The following is a 27,997-nucleotide window of genomic DNA, read 5'->3' on the forward strand; positions in this document are numbered from 1 at the left end:
CTCAACTATAAATCGGGAGGTGTTCCTTTCTTTTTCCTTACAATACATCTCATCTCTTTCCTCGAAAACATTACGTCGTTGACACTTTCCAACCGTATCATCACTGTCGAACTTCACGAACCGCAACATTAAGCCAACCCAACTTTAGTACCAAATGAACGAATCCCTTAAGCATAATCTACAGCAAAGCGTCCTCAAAATGCTTTCAGCCACCGAAAGAGAAGAAACCGATCAAGAAGTCGCAGCTTTTATGGCCGAGTTTGACCACATGTTTGGAGACCACAATGAAGGTATCTTAAATGATGATGCTTCAAAGAGTGGCACTTCAAGCGACGACACCTCAGCAAATGAAACAAACACTCAAGGCACAAAGAAAGGCACACAGGAGGATGCTTCTTTCGCGAAGTCGTCAGTCAGACGCGACAGATTCGCGCACTTGAGCCCGGAGCTCGCCTCACACGCCAGAGCAATCGAACGCTACAATTTTCTGAAGATTCACTGTCCCTGGAGCCAGGATGAAGCATTTCTGAACATGATGTGTTCGCTGCACAATCACCCACAGACAATGGGTCTCCCACCTAGTTCAACTGAGCCTTTGGCCGATGAGTCGCCCGAGAAAGATGAAGGGACAAGTCTGCGGGAGAGTCAGACCGATGTCCATGCTGAGACCAAGTAGACTTTAGGACATATCCGTGGAGGGATGCTTTGCAGTAGGAGAGAAATGAGGAGGAATCATGAGGGCAGCAGTCGAGTTACGGGAGAAACAGAGTTGTGTGCTCAGTTTAAAGTTTCTTGGTTAGATTATAGACAAGACGTCACTCCCCAACAAAAAGACTTATCACCATGGCTAAGACTCATGCTTCAATAAAACTGAGATTCACCCATGTCGTGTCACTCATGCTCAGATATCGTGATTTGTAGTGTTTAAAAGAAATTATTTCGCTTAAGTGACTAAACTACTCAGTACAAACATCAAACATAATAAAGACAGCATCCCAATTATGTGTCATCGAGCCTTGAAATTCCTCCCTCTTGTACAATTCGATGCCTGTCCCTTCGTATCGTCTTAACCATGCGCCGGGAACGCCTGACTGCAGACCACGTGCTTCCTTCACAAGCAAAGCTTTCGTCTCCTTGCTTATTGAGTGTCGTAAGGCCGGTTACTTCCATGCAAAGGTGCACGTGGCATGAGCTTTTTCTTGTAATGTGAAATTATCTCTTAAGAAATCAAGACAGCTTTGCCCAGAAGCCCCTAGTTTACAGGGCTCTTGCTCTTCTCGACAGGTGGCTCTGGTTTATCCTTCTCCGTATCGACGTCCATAGCATCGTCGGGTTGTTCGCTCTGAGCCTTTTCCGGTGCCGCTGCAGGCTTATCTGAGGTCTCTTCGGTACTTTTGGGTTCTGTGGTGGGCTCCTTGGTAGTGGATTCGGTGGCCTCTTGGGCAACAGGCTCATCCTTTGAGGCCTTCTCGGTAGGCGCTGAAGGCTCTGCGGGTGCCTCAGGCTCGACCTCTTCCTTCTTGATTGTTGTCTCCTCTGGAGCCGCCGAGTCCTCCATGCCAACATCACCGTCTCCATCCACTTTACTAGCTTCAGGTTCCTTGGCGGGCTCGTCAGGCTTCTCGCTCTCCTTGGGTGGAGCCTCCTTCTCGGCTGGGGCCGGGGCCGAGATGTCGTCGATAGTATCGTCGTTCACATCGTTCACATCGTCGCCAGCTTGCTCCTCAGCAGGTTCGTCAGCGGAGGCACCGTTAGTTACCTTGGCAGGAGGAGCATCGGCATTATCGACATCCATTTCCCCCTTGCGATAATCGGTAAATGTGCGCTTGTTACCATTCTGGCGCGTAGCACCATGCGCCCGAGCCATCTCATCGTCGTCACTGGCTTCAAACTCGTTGTCGTGTTCAACATGCTTGTCCCAACGATGTTCGGTCATGCGAACATCCTTGTTCTCATCCTCATCAAGGTCATCCAACTCGGCCTCCTCCTCATCAGTCATACCGCCGAAGGGCTTTCGGGGTACGTCTTGCAACTGTACTGAAGGAGCAGGTCCGGTTTGTCGAAGGTTGTCGATGACTGAAGCAGTGATCTTCTCGAGGTACTCTCGGCTGTTGGAGTTCTCCATGTTGGAGGATCGCACATTCAGCTCAAAATCGGGAGCATAGTACTGTACCACGTTAGTGGGGGCTTGTCACCACAGGATCAGATAACTTACTTCGTAGTATTCGTTGTAGGGCAGGGTTCGGTCCATCTCCTTGCCCACAAGAACACCAGTCTCGAAAGCCCAAGTTCGAGCGACGTTGCGCATTGTGTAGCCACCTCCACCGAGAACAAGAGTCGGGAGATTAAAGCTCTTGACATAGTTAACACAGTTGGCGTGGCCGTCCATACTCAGATTGAAGCAACCGAGTCGATCGCCAGACAGACTGTCGCCACCGCATTGGAGAACAACAGCCTCGGGCTGGTAGTACTTCATGACGTTCTCAATGACAGGCTGGAAGATGGACTTGTAGGACACATCGGTGATACCATCTCGAAGGGGAAAGTTGACAGCATAGTTTTTTCCTTGTCCAATACCAGTGTCTCGAAGTTCACCGGTGCCGGGGAAGTACTCTCCGTACTTGTGGAAAGAAACCGTCATGACACGGTCGGTGGTGTAGAAAGCCTCCTCAACACCATCACCATGATGCACGTCAATGTCGATGTAAAGGACCCGCTTTTTGAATCGAAGGAGTTCGAGAATACCGAGGACAATGTCTAAATACCATGTTAGAACGTGGTACTTGGGATATCTGGGAGAGACAAACCGTTGACGTAGCAGAAACCACTGGCCTCGCACTTCTTGGCGTGGTGAAGACCACCAGCCCAGTTGATGGCGATGTCGCACTTTTGGCGATTCAGTCGCGCGGCACCCTCCATACTACCACCTGCACTGATACCACAGAACTCGAATAGACCATCGAAAACGGGACAATCGTCACCGACGTTGTATTTTCCTTGCTCTCTCATGAAGCTGTCCATGTTGTCTGGTGTGACCTTTTGTAAGAAATCGATGTAGTCGTCGGTATGGAATTGGGTCATTTCGCCTCGAGTCGCAGGCTTTGCGCGCTACAATTTGTCAGTATGATATTCCAAACCCAATGACACCTAGAGTTCGGTGGAGGCTGAAGAATGGACTCACGTATATCTCCATCTTCTGGTAGAGGTTGTACTGCATAATCAAGCTATGCGCCAACCGAATGCGATGAGGCTTCATGGGATGACCAGTAACATAAGCATAGTTACCAATGTCGGAATCGTAAAAGTAAGCGACCTTCTTGGGGGATGAGCCATTGAGCGCAACCGAGCCGAGCTCGACACGTATATCGTCGCCCATGACTGCGGCTACTCGTGGAGTCGCGAATCTCGGAAAGCGGGTGTAAAAGAAAGGGTTAGATCAAATTTGTGCTCGAAATAAAAGGATCTTGGATATGTATTTCGATGGGAAATTGCTCAGGGAGAGCTCAGCATGATCAAGGGAAAAGTTTAGAGAAGAGTTTGGTAGAATGTGACAAGATTTCGAGAAGAATCTTTGAGTGTAAGTATGTAACTAATGGGCAGAACCACTCACTTACCACTGGCTGATGCGAAGCACATCCCGGGAGCTTGAAAGTCTCCCGTTTACACCGGAATAAATATTGAAGCGCCTCCGTTTAAGTTGATACAAGCCACATTTTTGAGTCCCTCGCATGCGGTACGCCACAGAGAGCGGAATTAGCTCAAGCACGTGACGTGACTGACTAAGCTTCTCAGCTGTGGCTCCCAGGCTGCCGGGCTGGCGTCAACGTCAATTACCTTCACCAAGCTCCCGATCGATCATAGCAACGCCAACCCTCCATCACCGCCCACATCAACATCAACACCCGCACGCTACTCTTGTCGACGAATTACTCTACCCGTATATCATCCATAGCCATTTCAACACACCGTCGATATCATGGAGCGCTTCAGGAGTTTACTTGGTGGCGGTGGAATGGGCCTTGGAGGAGCTGCACACGGCACTGTAAGCTATCACCTCCTTCATATGAGCTCCCTGATGGAGTGTGCTTTGCAATTCTGAGCTTAGCTAACCTTGATGACTGTAGGATAACACAAACCTGATTGACAACTCCGAAACGGTCTATATCTCTTCCCTTGCCCTACTCAAAATGCTTCGACACGGTCGCGCAGGTGTGCCCATGGAAGTCATGGGTCTGATGCTTGGCGAGTTTGTGGATGACTTCACTGTAAAGGTTATGGACGTGTTTGCCATGCCACAGAGCGGTACCGGTGTCAGTGTCGAGGCTGTGGACCCCGTTTTCCAGACCAAGATGATGGACATGCTTAGGCAAACAGGAAGGTTAGTTGATTAGGGTATCGCATTTGTTGTCATTGTCTAACGGATTCAACAGACCTGAGTCGGTCGTCGGATGGTACCACTCGCATCCCGGTTTCGGTTGCTGGCTTTCTTCCGTTGATATCAACACACAGCAGTCATTCGAGCAACTGAACCCCCGCGCCGTTGCCGTCGTCATTGATCCTATCCAGTCCGTGAAGGGCAAAGTCGTTATTGACGCTTTCCGACTCATCAACCCCCAGCTCTTGATGCTTGGACAAGAGCCCCGACAGAGTACTAGCAACTTGGGTCACCTCAACAAGCCCTCGATCCAGGCTCTCATCCACGGCTTGAACCGACACTACTACTCGATTGGAATCAACTACCGCAAGACCGCGCTCGAAGAGAACATGCTCATGAACCTGCACAAGCACGTTTGGACCGAAGCTCTGGAGATGGACGACTTCCGACATGAGGGTTGCAAGAACAAGGACAGACTGCAACAGCTGGTCTCATTGGCGGATGGCTACGAGAAGCGCGTAAAGGAGGAGACTGAGCTGACTAAGGATCAGCTCAAGACTCGCTACGTTGGCAAGTTGGATCCCAAGAAGCATCTCGAGGATGTTGGCCAGGAGCTCATTGAGGACAACATTGTCTCTGTGTCGAGACAAATGATCGACAAGGAGGCCACCATGCCCAGGAAGGAGGGGCAAGCAGGGTCCAAGGGGCAAGTGAACGGCGAACAAATGGACGTGGAAGAGGAGTTATAAGCGAGAGGAAACGAACAGGTACCTTCAACAAGAAATAACGAGGCCACGGGATGGACTTGTAAGATTAATGGGCGTTGGCGGTCGGGACGGAAGAATTAGAGACCTACCTAGCCATGTCACGAATTATTGCACAAGGTTAGCATGATAGCATGCATGAATTAATTCCGCGTGTACTTTTTTTTCGTTCAGTGAGTTTATGTGCGGAGATGATCGTAGATGGTGTTCATAGGCTGTGAGCGCTGTAAGTGCTGGGTATTATGCTTGTTGAAGATTGCTGGACGCTGAACACAGCTACTCGTGCGTAGAACAAAGATCTCGACGTCTCTATAAAGGCGAAAGTTGCGTATCATTCTCTTCTTTTTTTAAAATTCCCTTTTGAAAGCTGCGCTCATATTGACAAACTGCATATTTCGACATTCAGCTATTGCTTGTTTAATCTAGAGCCACACTGAAGACAAAGACAACCACAGCCACCAGAAGCAGCTCGCCATCACGGAATATCTTCAAAGCAGTTCAGTAATTTCTTACAAGAGCGCATACTTAGATTTGATATCTATAAAAGCAGGTGAGTTCTTACTCTTCGCTTTCGCCTGAAAGAGCCGTAGATTTGTTCAAGCGATCATGAGTTCTCGAACAAGTCTACGCTCAATCCTGCGCGGTTGGTTTGCGACGGACAAGTATTCTGACACTGACTCAGAACCGGATGTCCGTATAGAATCAGTTAGAGGTGAGTGTCCTCTACCAGACCGAAATCACCGGCGACACAGAAGGGAAAAGAATAATCCATTTGGGTTGCCCAAGAAGCGAACTTATTGCAGTCATTGCCACGGTACTAATGGTTACGGAGACAATGATTTTTCCAGGCGAGTTGAGGCAAAAAAGAAAAGAAGTCACAAGGATCAACACGCGTCAGGCGGGCAGCAGCATCGTCTTAGTGAGCAATCGAAGCCTCTGCCTGTGGTTCCACGTCAACGGCGTCCCCCACCAGCAAGAGGCCAACGGACTCCATCAGAGGATACATCCCTGCAAAGGGAGGGCCACAATCAGAAACAGAGACATAAACGCAGCAATGTTGTTGATACCCGATTAATAAACGCGTCAAAGCAGCAGCTGAGCCAGAAGAAGCATGGTATACATACTATCTATCAACAGGATCAGGATCAGGATCAGGCACTGGACCAGGGGAGCAACGAAGCCATCTTCCTCTCCGACGACCGCTCAATGAACCGCGAGGCCGTATCAGAGGTAGTCGACATGATAGCCCAGCGCTTTAGCCACATCCCCTACGCCGTTAGCGGTCTCGCGGCCATGGTCTACTACGGCTACGAGGCGAGGCCGTACAGAGTGAGCATCGTGTGTCCCGAGCACACGCGCGAGAACCAAAAGTGCTGGGCCAGGGCGCAGGGCATGATCCCCATCCCGCGCCAGCGACACGTCTGGGGCGTCGCGACCTCTGACGGCATCCTCCAGCAGATCCGCGTGAGGTTTCCCTACGATTTCAACGAGATGCATGCCCTAAAAATAGGCACCGCTGGCAGCCTCCCCGTCTCCATGTTGTCGCTAGCGGGGCTGGCTGATGAGCTTGCGAGGACCTATGTTAATGAGCTCAAGCACTCGGACCACGACAGGCAGGAGAATCTGGCACACGAGATGATCTGGATCCTCAAGAGAATCATCCAGTGCAGATTACCTGAGCATGCCCTGCGGCCCGAGAGGATACCGCACCTTATCAGGGAGACGTTCTGGCTGCCCTTTACGCTATCCTATCCAGAAACAGTGCCTCTATTTGCAAAGGCGGGATGGAGCATTCCCGACGAGGGATGGCATTGAGATGAACTGAGCTGAGATGACATGCGATGAATGAGACTGAGCGACATGGGAATGATTTGGAGTTTCGGGCTACGGAGGCACAGTACGACACGACACGACACGACACGACACGACACGGCACACAGCATGGATATGGGATATGGATCTGGATTTGGATTATGGTTACGCTTATGGGGTTAAAGTTTGGTTACAGCTACGCATCACATGATACCCTAGATAGATGTTTTTTTTTATTTATTTCCTTCGTTTCTAATGATAAGACGACAAAGAATGTAGACTGAGAGATTTATTTTCTATCACAAGTTTAGAGATTAGGCAATTTATTCACATCCCAAAACAGCAATAGTACTTCGCAAAAATATCTTTATTCGTGAGAGCAATCCAGTATCTCCGTGTAGCCATACTCAGCTTCTCTGGCTGTTGGTGTTTCCAAGGCCATCTCTGCCCATTATTCCGAAAACGAACCTCTCTACTCCCAAACCCCAATCTCAAGAAGTGACCCAAGCGATCTCAGTTACGGGACTTCCACGCCTTGACTACATGGCCGACGGTGAACTCTCCGTAGTTCTTGATATAGCTCAAGTGTACGGAGAGATCCTTACCACTGGCCTCGCAGTACGGGTCGCCCTTGTCGCAGATGGAGACGGTCTTGCTAGCGATGGCATTGCAGCCGATGGGAAGTTTACGTGGGAAGATCTGGAAGATGTCAGCTGTGTTCATGATGTGTTTGCCAGTTAATACTTACACCACTGCCTTCACTCGTTCCGACAAGGAATGGCTGCCCTTCGGTGAGACTTGGATCACCCATGGCAATGATGGCGGCAACTGTCAAAGGTCAGTCATCTCTCAAGTTTGTGCTCCGTGAATGTATCTCACTGTTGTCGGTGATATAGGCTGGCTGAGAAAGGGAGCTGGGAAAACCTTCGGAGCTGGCACCACACATCGTGTCCATGGTAACGTGCGCTCCCTAAGAATCGTTAACATTATCCACAAGATCAAAGATGGGAACTTACCTGAGAGTATCCCATGAGGATAAGGTCGGTATCCGGGCAATTCTTGACATAGTTGTGGATGACCGAGGTCATGGTTCGAACACCCTCAGTTTAGGACTCGACATACTCAGCATACAGGGCAGGATAGACGAGGGCCTCCATGTCAGACCCAGGGATAAGCTTGAGGATTTCCTCAGCGAGGACCCCCATCGCACCAGGGCCCTGAGGCTCGAGGCTGCCGCGGGCAACGACGAGATGAGCGCCCTTGGCGCAGGTGATAGCGTTGGCAGTGGTGTTGGCTGTAGCCAGAGCCAGGAGGAGGCTCACGATGAGCATGAAGGCAATCATGGTGATGATATTGCTGATAAGAATTCTGGTAGATGTAATCAGAATGAAGTCTATGAAGGTATAATGAAGAAGTGATCACTTTATGTGTAGTTGTTGGTTGTGATCAGGTTTGATAGAGTGGAAGTCACTATGAAAGTGAGAAGAAGAGGAAAGGAGGAAGAGCGGATGAAAGAACAGAGGAAGAATATATAAGGTAGCCTCACCTTGGCAGCTGCCACTGCCAATTCGCAGTGGAAGCCGCAGCATTAGAACGCGATGACTGACAGTGGTAGACAGCGATAGCAACTCACGATCTAATATCCATCTTCAAGATAGGATAGTAGAGCAGCGGCGTAGCAGTGGCAGACCCACAACAGCACTCTAGAAGCTCTAGTGAAGGTTGGAAAAAGCAAAACCGTGGACCTCGACTGTCAAATCGCATCTTTGCAACTTTTGCGGTTCGGCTGCAGGGACTGGGGTAGATCGATGGTACCGGACTTGTTTCTTGATTCGGTCACTATATAGTCTGCGTAACTCGACAACAGACGGGTTTATATAGGAAATACTAATTTATAGAGCAGTGCGACGAAAAGAAAGTATATATGACATGTCCAACGACCGCACTAAAACAGCCAACTCTGCCTTTTATATCATTATATTGTGTGTTTGTGCAAGTGGGGAGACTCAACACTAGTTTCTGTCAACTTGCTAGGGTTGGAATTGGATATCAATGTTTGCGAGGATTACAATATGATTAAACATGTTTTTGATACCTGGGCTATTTGTTGCCAAGATTGTACTTGACGTAGTTGGTTTGCCTGGTTTACCATGGTCATTAATAACAATCCATGGGAGCTTACCCCTATTCCTAATAACAAAGTTGTGCAGTAAGTACTACAGGCCACCTACATCGCAAATTACTTCAACTGTAGCTGAGCAATCCAGGGTATGTTGCTGGGTTAGTGACGATATTTGATAGATCGATTTCAGTCTTATCTGTTACTATACCAACGCCAAAAGACGAAAACCCAGCCAAGTTAGGATGCTAGGCTCTGTGGAACATGCCAACAGCATAGTCAGCAGCAGCATGCCCATATGCAGTTACGTAGTTCATGTGAGTTCTCAAGTCATGACCACCAGCCTCGCAGAAAGGATCACCGGCGTCACAGAAAGACACTGTTTTGTCCGAAACACATTTGCATCCTTCGGGTTTCTGACGGGGAAATATCTAGCAATTCTAGTCAGCTGCCGCTTGTGTCCAGTGTGTTCATGAGGACTTACACCATTGCCAACACTACTTCCAACGTGAAAGGGTTGACCTTTGGTAGTGCTTGGATCCCCCATGAGAACAACAGCTGCAACTTGGAGGGGATTAGAATGTATAAGTGATGGAGATTTGTGGCTCTTTTGACTGACTGTTGTTGGTAATGGCGGAAGGTGAAGGCTTGGTAGGGAGGAACCCGATGGAACTCGCACCACACATCACATCGGCAATGACATGGGCTCCCTGCATAAGAGAGTCAGTAAAGAACAACCATACGCTTCTTGATGGGCTCAAGATGATATCTAGATGGACTGACCTGCGAGAATCCGAGTAGAATAATCTTTGTCTTGGGACAGACCGTAACATACTGCGCCAGCACAACAGAAAGAGCCGCCACACCCTCCATCTGTGAAGGCTGATAGGGATTATAGATGGCTGGATATTCTAGAGATATGATATCGGAGTGGTGGATTCTTTGATGGATTTGCTGAGCAACTGCTCCGATGATGCCTGGCCCCCGAGGTTCCAGACTGCCTCTGGCCACAATGATGTGAGCTCCGGAGACACAGCTGGTGTTTCCAGGCTGGCCGTATTCTTGACAAGCAACCAAGGTTGCAAACAGAATGAGGTATCTGAGGATGAAGAGCATCGCCAGAAGCTCCCGGAGACTAACAAGATTAGAGATTAGACCAACAGCCGACAGGCAAACATGGGATTGGGAAACTTACAGCAATCCCAATCTTAAGAGGAGAATAGACAAATGAAGCTCAGTACTATTGAAATGATTGTAATTAATGAAAACTGATGAAGCTGAAGTCGAGTAGTAGCTCAATTTGCTAACTGACTTTGGTCAACGGAACGCGTGGAAACAGGAAAGGAGGAAAAGGATAAGAAACAAGATAAAGACAAAGAAACAAACGAAGACAAATGAACGGATAGACACACAGTATGAGCTGAGCCCACATTCCGTTTGGTTGTGCATTGCAAACAGATACATATATATCAATGCTTGACTGCAAGTGAGTTACCTCATCAAGCCTGTCTCACAGCCAAGCGATGTAAGTCAAGGATATCGCCAATATCAAACGCCATCCGATCAGACTTCACGGGAATAAAACGAAAAGACTTGACTTAAACTGCCGTCGAACTTTCTAATCATTGGGCATGTAAGTGCCCGAGCAGGCATGTCTCAATATTTGGCGTTCCAACCCGGCAAAAAAGCAACCATGTCAACCCGTGGCACTAAAAAGACCAGGACACGGAAGAGCAAACTCAGCTCTTTACTCCCACAAACCAAACAATCAAACGCCATTTCTGCATCCAATTGGTCCATCTATCATGCCTTCGTTGGAAGACATGTTACAAGCGCCAGACGCTACAGTCCGTGCCATTCTCCGAGCTCTGTGCCAAGATATTGACACCCGATCCCGTGCACGCAGCTACTTTGAGACCTTAGAAGCTGTCAATGATTCTTCCGACACCCGCAAACGCAAAGCGGAGGATGAGCTTAGCATCTGTGTCCAATGTGACGAGGCCTTTTACATAAACGATAACAATGATAAAGATGCTTGTTGCTACCATTGGGGTAAGAAATTAACGCTTTCAGCTCAGAAACACGGGAGCTGACATGTACGCTTCAGGAGAGCTTGAGGTTGACTATGATGCCGATATTTGGGCAGACCACGATGAGAATTGTCACGGGACTATAGACACAGAGTCAATGCGCGCGGAATACCCCGAAGGGTTTGTTTGGAATTGCTGTGATAAACCTGGCGATGAGGATGGCTGTTACCATGGGCGGCATGAAGCTGATCCAACTAAGTCAAGGAGAGCGTCGGGCGAAGAGCCAAGTGACATGGAGGATTATAACGACGACGATGATGTTTAGGCAGCAAGAGCCCAGTGTCTCCCAAATTCCAATTCATCATGGAAAAGACTAAGGTATCAAGTTCCTTCTTTATTGTGATTGTCAGCTTGGAAGAATCTGGGAAGTTGCGACCATGTCTCTCTACTTACCCCTGCATATCACCCTGACACTAATAAAACAAGCTCCGAACTACACTACCTATTCCAACTTCAAGGCGTCACTTTACTTACACCAACATATCCAATCCAACTCACTTCATCTCATACTAAAAACATCTCAATCGCCAAAATGTCCTTCACACTAGAACAGGAAATGGTCCATCTCGCACCGGAGCAACACGTCCGCGCAATCCTCCTCGCCCTCCTCGACGACCCTCCGTCAAAGCCCGCGCCCTAAACCACTACCGCCGCCTGAAAGCCGCCGACAATCCAATCACTGGCCTCAAGCGCAAAGCCATGAACGATTTGTTTGTCTGTGTTCAGTGTGACCAGGCGTTTACCCACCAAGATAACACTGAGACGTCGTGTTGTTACCATCCAGGTACGTTAACCAGGCACTGCTTTTCTGTGCGCATGTTTGCTGATGACGTTAGGGGATCTTGATGTTGATAACACGGGGAATTCCTGGGCGGATCATGATGAGGATTGCCATGGGGAGATTGATACGCCTGAGATGAGAGAGGAGATGCCCGACGGATTCCGCTGGACGTGCTGTGACAAATTGGGTGGACGAAAAGGCTGCACCAAGGGAAAGCATCAAGCTGATGCAGCAAAGTCACGGAGGGGTGGAAATGTTCCGTTTGGCGGTGACCTGAGGAAGAACAATGGTTCACATTACCCAGTTTCAGACGAGGACACTGAAGAGGAGGAAGAAGGCGACGAGGAGTATTGAATCAGTTCAATTATATAACTTGACGATAAACATACATCTCTAACATCCAAGCAAGTATATCTTTCAGTCTTAAAACCGTGTCATTCAATACGTAAACGAGACCCCCAAACTCCCAACCTATGGATGTTCGATATCGCACAACGCAATGCTGTCACAACCTCTCCTCACGACATCAACAAAGATACACGCAGAGAGAGATTATAAATATCAAGAGACAAGAGCCCTGCTGAATCATACATAGCCCCTGGCCTTTGACAAATATTACATGACATAAAACGTTGCAAATAATCTTGAGTCCTAAAATGATCCGGGCTATATCGTTAGCCGTGCCAATCACCCGGTACTCCTTGCGCCTGAATGCACTTCAAATAATATGTTTCCTCCTCTGTCATGGATGCTGAATAAATGTACCCCCGTGACAATATCTGGTGCCACTTGTCATCCTCCATCTTTCCAAAAACAAAAGTCAATATGAAACAGTCACACCCCAGACCCATGGTCTCTAAGTCATCTATGTTGTTCAAACATAAAAGGAAGCTCTGAAGAGTGCCGCCGCAGAGGCGTTGGCCTTGGCGACACTGTGCCATCGAGGCTCAAACGCTTGGGTGTTGTTGTTCCTGAACCATCGGCTGAGTCTACATCATTGGGCTCCTATACCCCCATGACAGGAACCTTCTTGTTTCGCTTACCCAGGAGGGTAGCGTTGTCAAGGTTGAGCTCGAATGCTCCTCGCTGGCGATTGCGTTCACGTACCTGCTGTCGAGCAGCCGCGGCGACTGTTGCCGAATGTTGACCGTAACCTCTCTCAGCACGCTCCCGCTCACGACCCCGAGATTGTTGCTGTTGCTCTTGATCTCGGATGTTGGCCTTTCGCATACTTTGCTCAAGGGCCTGAGTCGCTGCGTTGGGCTTGGCACCGGTGTTATCTTGACCATCGATCTGCATGACATCATCGTCTTCATCTTCCTCGTTGAGGCCACCGAGGAAGCGTGCTGGTGTGCCCTTGGGGCCAATCTGCGCCCTTCGCTTGCCCTCTTCCTCCTGACGATGGACAGCATAACCGACATCGAAGACCTCACGCAGGTTAACAGCGCCAGGAGATCGGAAGTCGTATCGCTTGCCAGACTCTTCGAATTTCGTAGCATCAAAGGCCCGGAGCATACCATCAGACTTCTTCATCTCATCTCGGGGAGTAGGTCCGTTTCCGGCAATCCATGGGTGAGCGAGGAACTCGGTAATCGTAAATCGCTTCTCAGGATCCACAGTCAAGAGATGGCTGATAAGATCCTGGGCAGACTTTGAGATCTCGTCCCACCATGGAGACAGGAAAGTGTACTGGCCCTTGGCAACTTTCTCAGTGAGCACCTCGATACTCTCATCGTAGAATGGTGGGAAACCGCAAAGCAGAGTGTATAGCACACATCCTAGCGCCCACATATCGACAGACTTGGAGTATCGCTCGTCCTTTACGATCTCAGGCGCTGTGTAGCCAACAGTTCCGCAAGGCGTCATTGTCTGGTTATCCCAAACAATCTTGGAGAGACCAAAATCGGCGATCTTGATGCGACCGATACCACCGGCACCTTGGCCGGGAATGAACTCGCCCTCGTCAACCTTGTCCTCATCGCCGGGCTGCTTAGGCTTCGGGTGCTTAGAGGGCACCATAGGAATGGGCTCAAACAGAATGTTCTCGGGCTTGATGTCACTGGTTGGGGTGTTAGTGATGATTCCAAGGCCGTGCAGAGGCGAATGACGTCAGGAGGGGCATCACCACTTCTGACATCAAGCGGCCCAAAAAAGAGTCATGACTTACCGATGAACAACACCCTTCTCCTCGTGGAGATATTCAAGAGCCTTAGCCACTTGAACAATGACGTGTCGAGAAAGCTCCTCGCTAAAATATGTCAAGCGGACGATCTGGTGGAAAAGTTCACCACCAGGGGCTAGCTCCAGAATGATGTAATAATATTGCCTCGATTCGGAGAATTCGACGAGCTTGATAATATTGGGGTGGTCAAGTTGGCGCATAATCTGGACCTCCTTCAAGATATTTGATCGCTGCAGGAGTGTCAGTGTTCTGCCTCGCATTTCCTCGAGTCTAAAGGCTGGCCACCCCCGCCATCGAGACAGCAGGAACTGACTTTAGACGGGAACAGCGTCGGCCTGGACATAGGAAAGAAATAGTAACGTAAGGAGAATCTTCTCGCACCTCTGCTGCCTTGGGGACTTTCTTAAAGTCTGGATGTAAATGCTTATTGCCCTATGAGAGGGGACAACCCCGTGTTGGTAAATGGGGACCCAAAGAAAGAGAAAGCAGACGAATGAAAAGCACTAGAAACATCAAAACAAAAGGAGATAGGGCGACAGACACAGACGACCCCAGTGTTTGCTTACCTGCATACTGTTCATCTCGTACTTGCGTACTACTTTGATGGCGACCTCGCCTTGCTGTCCTGTTGTGTCGCGGGCACGGTAAACATTGCTGAAGGCACCGTCACCCATCTTGTCGACGAGTTCCCAACGCTCGAGGCCGGGGTAACGAGGGAATTTGCTCTTGCTGGCATTCTCCTCAGCAATGAGCTTGGCGAGCTTCTCATCATCGACGCGCTTCTTGCTCTTGCTGCGTGAGTAATCGTCATCGCCATATTCGTTTCCGGGCTCCTGTGCCCTTGCGTAGTTGGTATTACTGGGATCTGATGCTGTCTTGTGCTGGACTGTGGGCGCCTGTTGCTGTTCTGTCTTGCGTGGAGACTCTTCAGGAGCAGCGGCACGAGCTTGCTTGCCTAAGCAACCATTGTCAGCGTCTGTCTGATAAAAACGGGCCAAACTTGGCAGAATAGTGGGCTAGAATATACCGTGCCGGATAAAGTTCTTGAGTTGCTGAATGGTAGACATGGCTGGAGAAATTGCCGCCTAGGCGCGACAGTCGCCTTTGAGAGAAAAAGTCGTGAGGTCTTGAGCGAACTCTGGTAGCAGGTATTGGGCGATTGGACGTCTTTGAGAGCAGTAGTTGCTTCTAATGTGCAGTGCAACTAAAAACAGGTTCGCCGGTCTAGCCTAGAGCTATTCCGTCTTGGAGTTGTAGCGAGTCGGATCGTAAACGTGAGCCTTGTTTGGTGTGTCGCAAAGCGCGGGCAATATTATTATAAAAGACGAAGTGGGATAGATTTCTTGATGGAAGCAGGAAAACAGGGTTGGACTGCTCTGTGGACGATGCGGGGTTTAGCAGGTCTGTCTACTCTAGCGGACGGGAGCGTTTCTTGTTTGACGTTTGATGTGAGGGTGTCGTAGAAAGTCGAGTAGTCAGTGAAGAGATGAGTAATGGTTAACGTTGTGTGTGAGTCGAAAAGCGACACAGATGTTGGAGGATGGAGAAGAAAGAGAAAAGAGAAGTCGTCCCAAGAGAAGAAACCAGGAAAAGGAAATCGATTGGGATAAAAGTGCCTTGCGCTGTTGGTTGCTTGTTTTTGTTCGAGGCAATGCAAGGTCAGGTAAGGTTAGGTAGAGCCTGGTTTCTTTTTGACGGGGGGAGGACCGAGATTTGAGAGGTGACGAAAGGGAAAGGGTGGGTAGCCCACTTGGAGTGGCAGCCCAGATTTTAGCAGGATTCTAGGCCAACGCCAGGCGGATTGAGTGGGGATGGGGGGCGTTTCCCAGCGGGAAACCTTGGAAAACACAGGGGTTCGTAGGTCGAATTCAGTGTCCTAGGAAATTGCTAGGAGCCCGGGCAGTCGAATAACTGTCCACTGGTTTGGGGGAGTGAGGTCACTGAGTGAACAAGAGAGGTCAGTCTCGGAGACTTTTGCCCTGAATGTGCTGAATGTTATGGTTACAGCTGAAACAGAGGATTTGTAAGACGCTGCTGGCGAGTGAAGGTGAATGACGATGGATGCCAAAGCTAAATAGACGACGAGGTAAATACAGTCCAGGCCAGTCCAGTCAGTCAGTAGTGGTGATAGCGGGGCATCCAATGAAGAGAGTCGTCGCTGTGACGTTGACAAAGTTCAGCTGGTAAACAGAAAAATCTCAAGATGAGTAAGAGACAAAGAAAATAAACAGTTGAGATGTCGAGTTAAGGATAGAGCCTCATGTTAGACATAAAACGTGTCCTAGACTCTATTCGAGGCCGTGGGCGTGTAATTGTAGATGATAGACACACGATGAAGTCACCCAAAACGTCAATCAGTACCTAAGTCCCCGCGATATCGTCACAGCCGCCGGAGTACTAATGCATCCCGTCCGTCACTGACTACAGTACACAATACAAAACACAAAGATACAAAGCTGCCAGCATCCTCTCCCCCCTAACGGAATGACACTGATCACCGCAGGCAGAGAAAAAGGAAAGGCGAGAGAGAAGGGGTCCAGGTGCACACCCACGCGGTGATGATGATGATGATGGCATCACCTCTTGTCACCCATGCTCCGCGCTAGGGTGCCATGCCGTGCATGTGCTTCGTCGCTTGTTAGTGGCATCATCGGTTTACGGTGCCTTATCATTTGCGCATATCTCGAGGCTAATACCTCATATCTACATCCGTCGTTTCTTTTTTAGAGGAATTCATCATGACTACAGCAACGAGTCGATAAACAATCCATGCATGTACTGCACTGGAGATAATTCATTGCTCGTACGTAAATGGTGCTCCTGGCGAGATCTCCGCCCTATGACGCTAGTGACGACATCACGCTCTCTAAGAGTGGATATCTGAAGATGCCAGCGCCCAATTAGAGAGCCTAGAGCCCTGCGATGTCTTGGCTTGGTGGCGGCTGTTCCAGTGGGTTGGCTGCTGAGAATGAAATCACAGCAACGAGCTTGGAGCTTCACTCACTGCAAGGTTCCCCAGGCCGGAACCATCCATCAGTGGACTTTAATCTCTTGCAAGAGAATGGATGAGTGAGTGAGTTTATCGTGATGGTCTGTCTGTCTCTGAATTCGAACCCGACTATTTATGGAGTTTTTGATTGATTACTCGAGCCCCCATCTCCAGAGTCACTGGACTTGCTCCACAAACTGAGATTCGTGCCCATCGTAACTGTAACACTATTTCACATCATTACTTTTTCCTTTTCATATCCGTCGTATCACCCCAAGGTAGATCCGTTCCTCAACGAGTCAGGGAAAGCCACCTGTATCACAGCACTTATTCTCCTTCAGCTGGATTGCTTCACTTTTGACAAGAATGGAAAATATTGACCCGAGATGCTGATCATGACGATACTGCATCTGATACTGTATAACCACTCAATTTCGTCCACTGTCTATCTATTATTATCTCTTGTCTTCCATCTAAGACAAATGCAGCCAGTGTCAAAACAGGCTTTTAAATTCGACCTGGATTGGGCTGGGCTGGCTGCTGACAGTACAACACCACTCGGACGTTACTTGGCTTTATGCCATGTTACCTGCTGGCCCGGTCTGGATCTCTATTTCAGACCCTGGCTGCATATTACCAACATGCCAAGATTGCTCATATTCCCTCTTGATTGGATTTCCTCGGAACCCAACGTCTTGCCAGGGCTTATAGCTCACCTGTTAATGGGAACATATGCTCCGTATTGAAAAGCAAAAATACTCATCGCAAAATTGGATGAAACGGCATGGACAATACTGCTTATCCCTCATCCGTCCTGGGTTGTAGTGTACAGTACAGAATGGCTTAGCTTATCCGGGCTGTGAGAAGCTCTGTGCGAGGGTCTAGACCACCATAGCCAGGGTTCACGGTGTTGTCAGTAGGCACACCGATGGGACGCCCGAAACGTCTTCTTTGGCCATGTGCTCTAGCCTTCCCCATAAGCGCCGTGACGCGGCAGTGAGTTCTGATATTTCCGCTGCCTAAATGAAGCTCGTGAGGTCATTACATACGCGGCTAGCATCATTTCTGATATCATCCAGCTTATACTCTCATGATGGTGGTGTCTTAGCTATACTGACCAGGGTTTCGAGACTGCGACAGAAACCCTGATTTGATGCTTGTTGGTTGGATGCCGTTCCTGGAACTTTGTCTCCATCAGGATCTCGGCACTTCGAGACAAGCGATTTTGACTCCAGACCCTTGGTAGTTCCCATGGACGGGTCACTGGTTTCTGAAACTTCCTTCTTCAACAGATTGACTCATTGAGATATGATTCAGCTGGGTAGCATTGGAGTTCATCGTGCCAGAACCACTCATTATTCTCCGGTGCAAGAACCGAAACATCGTCATCACGCAACACGAACAGACTCGACTTTTGAACTCATTGAATAATTCATAACATAACATATCATGAAGAGCATGTCTTCCTACAACTTATAGCAACGATAAGGCACTGCGACGCTCTCTGCATATTCTCTCAACTTCCGATTCTTCCAACCATAGAACATCCTCAGGCCCAGGGCCACAACTGACACAAACAGCAGCAGAGCCGCATTGACCCAGTGCCCTGTCGTGAATCCTCCTTCTCGCTGTGACGTCTGGTAGATCCAAACACCGGGGATCTGTCCAACCCCGCCGAGACTAACGTTGAGGGCAATGGCTAGACCGGTAGAAGCCGTCGTGAACACATTGGAGCTGAGCCATCCCAGCATGGGTGGCATGCATGCAAAAGAGCCGGCTGTTGCCAATATTAAACCTCCGTAGCGGGCTTTATAGGCATTGGCCGGGACCACAGCCGATATAATGAAGCCAATAGCACCCACGGCAGCAGCCATGGCTGTGTGAACGCCTCGCGCGTTGAAGTGGTCCGCCGACCAAGCCACCAAAACCTGGCAGACTGTTGTGCACGGTCAGTTTTGTTCACCTCTTAAAGCCAAGAAAGCAGGTTAAACATACTATAAGCAATGGCCCACGGAGGCACGGTCATCAACTGTGCTTTTAAGTCATAATATCCCAACCCAACGGTAATTGATGGCGCAAACAAGCTCAAACTCGCAAACGCCGGCCCAGACGCAAAGTAAATCGCATAATGCGCATACAGTCGCCAGTCCATCAACGTTGCCTTGGCTTCTGCCCAGCTCATCGTGGGATGCGATTCCTTAGAACCCTCATGGTACATCCGGTGAATAGCCATATCTTTTTCTGCTTCAGATAACCATTTTGCCCGCTCCGGCCAATCGGGTAGGAAGAAGAGAACGAGGAAGGCGGCCAGGCAAGACGGGATGCCCTCGATGATGAAGAGCCAACGCCAGCCAGAGAGACCAGCTGTGCCATTCATGTGGCCGATGGCATAGGCGATTGCGCCGCCAAATGCGCCGGCTAGAGTGGCAGATGCAAGGATAAATGCGACGCTGGAGGGTTGAAGTTAGCATCTCGATTGTTGCACCCCGACAAACGGTAAAGCTTGGACACGGAGAGACTTACCGAACACTACGCTCGTCGTGCTTGTACCAAAACGTCAAGTAGTATACCAACCCAGGAAACAACCCAGCCTCGAAGACACCCAGTAGGAATCGGACAGCGGTGACACTACCAAAGCTGTTGGTGGCAGCCGTCAATATCGTCATTGCACCCCAGCAAAACATGAGAAAAGCGAGCCAACGACTGGGCCGTAACTTCTTGAGAAGTATGTTACTAGGAACTTCGAACACCGCATAAGAGACGAGGAATAGCATGAGGGAGATGACGAACTGGTGGTCTGTCATCTTGGTCTCACGCTGCATGTCGTTGTTGGTCGACGAATTGAGGATCATGGCGTTTCCGATATTCGTTCGATCGAGGAAGGACAAGAAGTAGATGGCGCCTGATAGTGGGATGATGCGCAGGTCTTGTTTCCTGAGAAGTTGCTTCTCGAGGTCGCTGATAGCTTCGGCATAGTGAACGTTGGCGTCCTGGGAGACGTGATGTTAGTATTTGCAGCGTTGGTGGCATGCGCACAAGTTGCGCAGAGGGTGAGGAGGGTATTTACAGCGTCTTTTCCGAGAGTCGAATCGACATCGTCAACGGCGGCCGGAGGAGGGAACGGCACAGGAATGGGCACCTTTTCCATTTCCACGTCGCTCGACATCCGGCCTGCGGCTACTCAGTGGCCGTGATGCGACGAGATGGAAGAAGATGGTGTTTGGTTTTTTCGATGTAGTCGTCGATGGAACGGATCGAGAAGAGTTGAGATCGGCAGGAGGGGGCGAATAGATGATCAGTTCGTGTTTCGTCTTGTGACACCGTCAGGAGCCGAGGGTGGCTTGTTTATGGTTGTTGCTATTGAGATAAGATATGGGCGGGACAAAAGAATAGAGATGAAAGATGAGAGATGAATGCCAAGACTGATCAAGACCGGGTTATGGACGGATATATATGGATGAATGTAGAATATATATCTCAGACCCAGAACAGACCCAGAACAGACCCAGACTCAGACCCTGGAGCCCCTAAGGGAAGGGACGCAGGAGATGAGCTGGATGTAATAGAGGGAATTGAAAGCGGAGCGACGCGCCTTCCCAGTGAGTGATTGGAGTCAATCGGATCGGAAGTAATGCAGAAGTGGGTGGGTAAGTTGGTTTAAGGTAGAGGAAGTGTACCAATGGCTCGAGTTTATTTTTCCTGGGCGTTTTGCACTCTTGACTCTTTTCGGGTTGGCAATTGTACACGACCTGGAAATAAGAGACGAGGAGTAGTACAAGCAATGAGCACGAGACACTCTTGTCTTGTCTGTCTTGGTATCGGTCTTGGGAGACAAGCACCAACAAAATGCGGGGGGAGACATTGACTTTATTAACAAGCTTTGCATTCAGATGCGGATGCACATGCAGATGTATCTGCAGCAGCTACTACGGCTTTTCTCACATTCTGACGCTCACTGACTGAGTCTACCTCTAACCTACTACTCAATGCATCCACCCACTAACTCACTCATCCTCGTTCGCTCGCTCGGCAAAACAACAGAGGATCCACCGCCCGCCGATCAGATCACCACTCGGATTGCTCCAATGACTCGCAGTGGCGCCATGAATGGGGTACTCTTTGACTCTTGTTTGAAGATGGTTATCTTGAGCAGGTAACGAATTCGAATGCACCTTTCCTTCACTAGTTAACCTCGTACGCATCCCGTATTAATGCGCTGTCTTGTCCTGTAAGCTCACCTCTTCCGGCCTGAACAACTCATCACTCTCACTAAGCAGCGCATCACAGCAACACAACACGACACTCTCCATCTTCAAACGGTTGCACCCGCAACTGTAACTGTAACAGTGAATTCAATGCAGAAGAAGCTCCAAGGTAACTCTACCCGCGCTCATCGCGGGAATACAAACGATCTTCTGTGTCTTTTTCGCTTTTGTGTCCCCACTCTTGATGATCTTCACTCGTATACCAGAGCTGATGACCCAGTGGAACAAGGTAAAATTTCAACTCCAACAAGGCATACGAAAAACTTGAAGCATATGAAAGAAAAGTCTTATCAAAACAGGCGGAGGCTCCGCTTCGGCAATCCTACTCTAACCCCTCAGTGCGTAAACTGTGACTGTGACACAAAAAGACCACCCCCAAACCAAGCGGGGGCATAAGACAGGGAATAATAGAACAAGAGGTGCCCAATGCGTGATGAATTTCGCAATTTTTCAACAGTAGCCGCCGTAATGGCCCGGTTATACATAACTTTTCCTTCATAATTTGTGTCTCTATCATTACCAATCACTCAATTTCTGTTTCTCATCGTCTCGAATTTTCGCTTCACGGCCCTTTTCTTTATGTTCCACAACTCCGAGTTGCTCTCCCAAAAAAGCAGGATTCTTCGGCTCCGGGCCGGCCGGTGGAGTACCGGGGTCCCGATTCTCGGAGTTCTTCTGTCTTTGGGGGAATCTTAGATGTGAAGATCATTTGCTTGTTCGCAAATCACAGTCAGCCGTGTCGTCCTATTAGAGCCTGTAATTCCTAGATAGGTATCCCGAAGGAGAAACAGGTCACGAATTGAGTCTGCGCCATGCAACTCAACGCACAGCACATCCTCTCCAGCATCGTGAATCTTGGTAGAGGATGTCCGATTTCGGGTCTGTGTTGTATCCAGCTGATCGATTGATATCGAGGTATCTTCTTCCAGTCTGACTAAACCATCGGCAAGATGTTTACAAACCCCGAGGCCCCTGTCCATGATCAACCAGTCTGTCACCAATGTTGCATCAGCCAATTCGACTTCAGGTCACTTGACTGTTGAAGCTGCATGATGATGTTCACTCGAAATAACTGATAATAACTATGCCTCTAATTCCGCAAATCCGGAACTAATTCTCCTCCGTTTCTTCCTCTGAGCGCCACAGGAGCCATGCGATTACCATGCACAGCTTTAACCCTGCGGCGATCCATAAGGCTCCCGCAATGCCGACATAGCTTTGCGCAAACAACCCGCCGGCTATCACACCGACAAGTAGTAGCGTTGGCGCAGCTGCTCGCTGATTCCTCGACACGTTGTCCAATGCGAACAGCTCTTTGTCGGAGAATAAGTCGCAATACACACTTGTCAGGACCAGGCTGATAAGAGCGTTCTGCTTCAGAGCTCGACTGGCTACAGCTTGTCCACAGCTCTGGAAGGCCATGAGAGCGATCGGCATCAATACGTTCCATGCCAGGCTATCCGTGTTCGGACCGGGCGGTCGCAGGGTAACGATCAACGCAGCTGCGCTTGTGAGAAGGGCCTGGATTGTGAAAGATGCACAGAGAACCCAGCGACGTCTGGGAGAGACAAGCCGATGGAAGCGGGCGAATAGGAACGAGCCGAGACAGAAAGATGCAATAGAAAGGGCGGATTTGTATAGACGAGGGCCAGGAGTTGATGTCGCAAGGCTTGCCAGCCCGAGACCGACATATACAGTGTTTCCTGGTTCTTATTAGCCATCTATCTTCTTAATCGTTGCTATAAGTTACTGACCTGTCTGCATAGACACGAATGTTCCCCAGACCTGGATAGAGGAGCTGTCGAGAAGCCCAGTCACAACGTAACAGGCCAGTAACACGGCATCGGCCCACGAACAAGAGACATCATGTTGTAAACGTTCCTTCCAAGACTTCTTCTGGGGTCTAGAGAGTGACGATCCCAATAGTGGTGTTTCCTCGTCTCTCACAACTGTGTTGCGAACGCTGCGATCTACCGCTCTTACCATGACGCCGATGTCGCACTCGGCGCACTTGTCGCCAGTCCCTCGAATTAATAAAACGTCTCGAAATTCCAATTAGAGTCAAGTTATCAGAGAAATATGCCTAATTGAGTGAAATAACTATGGCTAAGGAAGAAGTTGAAGAGGAAACGAAGTTGAAAGAAAGATTTGGTGCTAAAGACCCCTATGACGCCAGCCGCGCCAAACGATATCCACTTACGGTTCCAAGAAAACCGCCGAGATGATCCCAGCTATCAGTCACAAACAGTGGATTTGACGCCTGATGGGACGTTTAAGATCCATATCAGTCAATTGCCGATATTATTTACGCCAGATGTGAATTTAACTTGAAAGTCTTGTACTGTTCTTGTAAGTTGAATTTGCAGCGTCGTTGGTCATGAAATCCCGCCCAAGACAATGACGGCATCACCGAGAGTAGTTGATTAGACCAAAGTCAAAATATTTACTTGGATTTCTGAGTGTACTGTCGAAGATTCCGAGAATAGAAAACAATCCCATCCAATGTCATATTCACAAGTTCTTAAGCTTCGAGCTGGAGAGAGATGGCTATTCATATCCATACTCAGTTGACGAGTCGCTTTTTACACAACTCTTGTCTACTATTCACAGTCTTGATTTCGAGCATCATTTCTTGCAATTCCAAGTATTCATATCAAGTATAAACAAAGACTCCACATCGTATCTTATATATGAATTGTGGGCTGTTAAAGGTAAAGTACTATGTACAAGAACAAATAATTGTCAGGCACACAGGCGATTCCATGTGCTGCTGGTGATAGATGAACCAGCCACTAGTACTTAGGGGCAGCAGTAGCAGTAACATAGACAGTCTGGGTGACGGTCTTGGCTACACACTCCTTCTTGGAAAAGGGAGAGCTGGGGCGGCGAGGATGGGTGCGGGTTCGAGTGCGAGTGCGGCGGCCAGAAGGCTTGTTGACCTTGGTAGGTGCCTGGGTGGTAACAGGAGAGTTACCTGAGGCTTCCTCGTTGCAGTCATCCTCGCCATCGGCGTACGTGGGAAGAGTCTCAACAGGGGCTTGGGTAGTAACAGAGGCCACCTTGGTTGGAGCCTCAGTGGTAGCAGGCTCGTTGTCACCATCCACTGGATCAGCGGGGGCAGAGGGCTTGACAACAACTAAGGAAGTTTTCTCAGCAGCAGCAGATGAAGCAACGTCAGTGGGTGCGGGGAGAACATCAGTCACAGAGCCAGGGACTGTAGCGAAAGAGGGACGAGGCGCACCCTCAGGGACGGCAGATTCTCCAGAAGAACCCCCAGCAGCGGCAGCAGACTCAACAGTCGAAGGCTTGGCCGCACCGGCATTGGGGGTCTTGGTAGCAGAAGGCTGAGCAACAGCAGTAGAAGCCTTGGTGGTAGATCCAGAGCCGGAGCCGGAGCCACTGCCGTTGGAGACACAAGCAAAAGAGATTTTCTTGACATCAGCAGCCTGTGTAGGACCACTGAGAGACCAAGCCATGTTGACATAGGGCCAGCAGATACGGCCATCAGACATAGTGACCATGTCACCAGCAACGTAGGTATCCTCAGAAGTGATGGCAGAGCCAAGCTTCTTGCCTTTGCTGTCGACAGCCTGGAACTTGGTACCAGCAAACTTGCCCTTGCAACCCATGGCCTCGAACTCGCATACAGGGTTGGAGATCTCCTCCCAGGTAACCAAAGCAGTGGAAGCATCAAAAGTAGCAACGTGAGCGTTGGAGCAGTCGTTGGCACCATGAGTCACCCAGTTGACTTGGCTATCACCATCCTTGGCACCGACCATGGAGGAAGCCTGCTCGCCAATGAGGGTCTTCTTGTCAGAGAACAGAGCAATAGCAACGTTCCGGTTGTTGGTACGGTTCTCAGCATGAGTGTAGCCCTCACCCATCCAGTCGTTGAGAGTAAGATCGATAGCACCACGAGAAACCCAGGAGAAGATGTAAGAGTCAGCACCGATGAAACGAGCGAGAGAGCTGTAAGAACCACTCATTCCACCCATGGGCTCGTTGCTGGCACCGTTGATGACGCGCTCGTTGGAGACCTTGACACCGTTGTTGCTCATGCCCTGAGTCTCGGTGTTCAACCAGATAGCACCCTGATCTTCGGAGCAGAGGGAAGCGAAGGGAGGCTCATCGGCTGCTTCGAAGGCGATACCGGTGTTGTGAGAGCAGCCCCAAGAAGAAGAAGCACCCTGAATCTCCTCAACCTTGCCCTCTGGGGTGATATAGCGGATGGCATCACCGAAGTGACCGGAAGCATCGCCACTGTAGGAGGTGACAACAATGTAGGCGGCGTAGTAGCCAGCCTTCTCAGAGAAGACGAGATCACCATTGATATCAGGAGAAGCAAGAGCGTTTCCTGAGAAGCCAGAGCCACCAAGGAGAGTTCGGAAAGCTTGCTTGCCATTGGTGTACTTGTAGATCACAGGAAGAGGGTCCTTGGCCTCTCCAGAGACAACCTCGTTGGTCAGGAGAGCAAAGCCATCGTTGTGGGCAACAAGACCACCAGCCTCCTTACCGTTCTTGACAGTCACGGGAGTTCCAACAGCAGCAAAGGTCTTGGGTTCAACGCCCTGGACGTGGACACCAGTACCGCTAGCATCGAGGTAAGCCAGGAAAGCAGTCTTTCCATCGGGAGAGACGGCAAAGGGAGTTCGGCGATGGTGAGGAAGGCCAGTCCAGTAAGCTTCCTTGACAGGGTTGAAAGAGGCACCCAAGGTGAGGGTATCGACGTGGTTCTCGAGGGAGGAGGAGGTGAGTTGGGCAGCAGCCAGCGCCAGGCCGGCAGCGAAAGTGAGAAGACGAGACATTGTGATGTTGGCTTATATGTCAAGGAACGAATGTATTCGGTTGGGATAGTGTACGGAAAAGAACGTATGTAGTCAGAATGGTAAATGAATGAATAGAGCAAAAGAATGCAAAGAGGACTAGACCCCAGGTCAGTTATCCAAGCCAGCAGTGAGTGAAGCTATCGTCTCTCTGTCCTCCATCTAAGCCGGAGAGCAGCATCTCTTATAAGTCTATAAGCCGAACCCATGGCGTTCTACGCCAGCACAATGAACCAAGCTCAACATGTTTAAAGACGAGCTGAGAGCGGTGGAAAAACTCCAGAACAATTAACCCGTATGATGGCCACTCATAGATAGATAGATGGTGAATGGATGGTGGAACATCAAACAGGTACCGATTGAGGGGTGATCAAGCAAGCACAGCACAGGCTTTGTGTTTCAAACCCTTGGTGAAGAAACTAGTGTCGAGGAAAAGTTTCCTAAAGTTGCTGGATTTGGGAACAAATCTCTTAATGAATCCTTGTCATGTCTCGTGTCTCAGTGGGTTGGTGAAACTTCGGATATAACGTGAAAGGGCTGTTGTTCTTTGTTTTATCTGATGCCTGAGATGATCTTCGGCAGTTGTCAGCCTTATGCGGGACAGCTCAATGAGCCTCTATCGAGAATTACAACAAGTGAGATGAGAACATGACTATGACCAAGTCGAATCAATATACATCGATCATTGGGTTCTGTGAAGCATCAGGAGAGTTGTATTACAGGAGACAATTCCTGTTGTAAAGAGCTGACATGCTGGCAGACGGTGTTTGAAGACCCGAGGGAAGTTGAAGCTATACGCGGATTTGAGTATCATCCTTGCTCCTTCGTCCGTTTCTCGGAATCCGACATGGACGTTGTATCCTATCCTCGCCTAGCCTTATTAATAAGCGGCCCAGCTCCAGAATTTCCCATCACCATGGTTTCACTTTCAGAATCCAAGAAATGTGAGAGCAGCCAATAGTGGGCAAATCTGACATAAACTCCCCGAGAGAAACGCATCGCCACGAATGGACAGCAAGACAGATCAAAGACATGTTACAGGGGGTAATCGACTAGTAGTTTATTCCCGTGCGCCTATCACTGACTTGCATTGTATTACATTGCATTCTGTAAGACAAGACAAGGCCAGACAGTTGTCAGAACTACCTTAGCGCCCGATGTGACATTTGGTTAGGTAGTTCAACCGACTCAGAGAGCGTGTGCAACGGATGCTTCGGCCTCGGAGCATGCGTTACATACGTAGGGGGTTAAACGGGTAATATTAAACATCCGATGCGAGATGGTCTATGAAGGAATGGAAATTGGCAGATGGATCATGGATCCATTTGATATTTATCATGGGTCGAGAACTGAGGCCGCCAAATATTAATGCCCGTCGATAGAACTAGCGAGGGATCTATTTTGGGACTGCCGAAGTTGAGGATTTCATTCTAGAACATCATCATCAATCTCTAATGATAAGATCCATATATCACAAGCCTTCACTCTCTGTTATCCGTGGGTTGAATATTCCATTCCCATCAAATAAACAGTCTGGCCTCACGTGCTGTAGTCTCCCCTAAGGCACCCCTGAACATTGGGCGTCTGCAGAGGGAAAAGACTAGGCCTAGTTCGGCGACTCGCCTCAAGCCCCCCGCGTTGTTATTGATTCTCTTCTCGTATCGTGCATGATTGAGAAAACGAGGCTGAGCCCATTCATTCCAATCCCATCATTCAATAGGGGGGGCACTTTCACTACCTAGAGAGGCATCAACTACTAAGTCTAAGTTAATACCTTTACTTACACATTCTCATTCT

The 27,997-nt window shown here is 49.3% G+C and overlaps 9 protein-coding genes across 9 annotated transcripts; 4 read left to right on the forward strand and 5 right to left on the reverse strand.

Annotated features, from left to right (window-relative positions):
- Window positions 1-1,252: 1,252 nt before the first annotated feature.
- RPD3 (histone deacetylase) lies at window positions 1,253-3,376 on the reverse strand (the record flags this gene model as incomplete). The annotated part of the gene is made up of 4 exons (XM_044819300.1): window positions 1,253-2,167; window positions 2,216-2,757; window positions 2,808-3,108; window positions 3,182-3,376. 4 exons carry the CDS (start codon window positions 3,374-3,376, stop codon window positions 1,253-1,255), a joined length of 1,953 nt encoding a protein of 650 aa, XP_044687002.1.
- Window positions 3,377-3,976: 600 nt separating this feature from the next.
- RPN11 (multicatalytic endopeptidase) lies at window positions 3,977-5,124 on the forward strand (the record flags this gene model as incomplete). Its single annotated transcript, XM_044819301.1, has 3 exons — window positions 3,977-4,042; window positions 4,125-4,378; window positions 4,431-5,124. The coding sequence occupies 3 exons, from the start codon at window positions 3,977-3,979 to the stop codon at window positions 5,122-5,124; spliced, it is 1,014 nt and encodes a 337-aa protein (XP_044687003.1).
- A 621-nt stretch (window positions 5,125-5,745) lies between these two features.
- Window positions 5,746-6,954, forward strand: J7337_001562 (uncharacterized protein; the record flags this gene model as incomplete). The annotated part of the gene is made up of 2 exons (XM_044819302.1): window positions 5,746-5,829; window positions 6,277-6,954. The coding sequence occupies 2 exons, from the start codon at window positions 5,746-5,748 to the stop codon at window positions 6,952-6,954; spliced, it is 762 nt and encodes a 253-aa protein (XP_044687004.1).
- A 510-nt stretch (window positions 6,955-7,464) lies between these two features.
- J7337_001563 (uncharacterized protein) lies at window positions 7,465-8,294 on the reverse strand (the record flags this gene model as incomplete). The annotated part of the gene is made up of 4 exons (XM_044819303.1): window positions 7,465-7,650; window positions 7,700-7,779; window positions 7,831-7,883; window positions 8,074-8,294. The coding sequence occupies 4 exons, from the start codon at window positions 8,292-8,294 to the stop codon at window positions 7,465-7,467; spliced, it is 540 nt and encodes a 179-aa protein (XP_044687005.1).
- Window positions 8,295-10,875: 2,581 nt separating this feature from the next.
- Window positions 10,876-11,425, forward strand: J7337_001564 (uncharacterized protein; the record flags this gene model as incomplete). Its single annotated transcript, XM_044819304.1, has 2 exons — window positions 10,876-11,122; window positions 11,178-11,425. The coding sequence occupies 2 exons, from the start codon at window positions 10,876-10,878 to the stop codon at window positions 11,423-11,425; spliced, it is 495 nt and encodes a 164-aa protein (XP_044687006.1).
- Window positions 11,426-11,859: 434 nt separating this feature from the next.
- Window positions 11,860-12,295, forward strand: J7337_001565 (uncharacterized protein; the record flags this gene model as incomplete). The annotated part of the gene is made up of 2 exons (XM_044819305.1): window positions 11,860-11,944; window positions 11,997-12,295. 2 exons carry the CDS (start codon window positions 11,860-11,862, stop codon window positions 12,293-12,295), a joined length of 384 nt encoding a protein of 127 aa, XP_044687007.1.
- A 651-nt stretch (window positions 12,296-12,946) lies between these two features.
- J7337_001566 (uncharacterized protein) lies at window positions 12,947-15,190 on the reverse strand (the record flags this gene model as incomplete). Its single annotated transcript, XM_044819306.1, has 4 exons — window positions 12,947-14,000; window positions 14,109-14,353; window positions 14,690-15,078; window positions 15,151-15,190. The coding sequence occupies 4 exons, from the start codon at window positions 15,188-15,190 to the stop codon at window positions 12,947-12,949; spliced, it is 1,728 nt and encodes a 575-aa protein (XP_044687008.1).
- Window positions 15,191-18,578: 3,388 nt separating this feature from the next.
- Window positions 18,579-20,278, reverse strand: J7337_001567 (uncharacterized protein; the record flags this gene model as incomplete). The annotated part of the gene is made up of 4 exons (XM_044819307.1): window positions 18,579-19,048; window positions 19,108-19,562; window positions 19,636-20,102; window positions 20,180-20,278. The coding sequence occupies 4 exons, from the start codon at window positions 20,276-20,278 to the stop codon at window positions 18,579-18,581; spliced, it is 1,491 nt and encodes a 496-aa protein (XP_044687009.1).
- Window positions 20,279-24,169: 3,891 nt separating this feature from the next.
- On the reverse strand, window positions 24,170-26,182 carry J7337_001568 (uncharacterized protein; the record flags this gene model as incomplete). Its single annotated transcript, XM_044819308.1, has 1 exon — window positions 24,170-26,182. One exon carries the CDS (start codon window positions 26,180-26,182, stop codon window positions 24,170-24,172), a length of 2,013 nt encoding a protein of 670 aa, XP_044687010.1.
- Window positions 26,183-27,997: the final 1,815 nt, after the last annotated feature.

Source organism: Fusarium musae, chromosome 1, assembly GCF_019915245.1.
Source record: "Fusarium musae strain F31 chromosome 1, whole genome shotgun sequence".
In the NCBI taxonomy this organism is placed as follows: Eukaryota; Fungi; Ascomycota; class Sordariomycetes; order Hypocreales; family Nectriaceae; genus Fusarium; species Fusarium musae.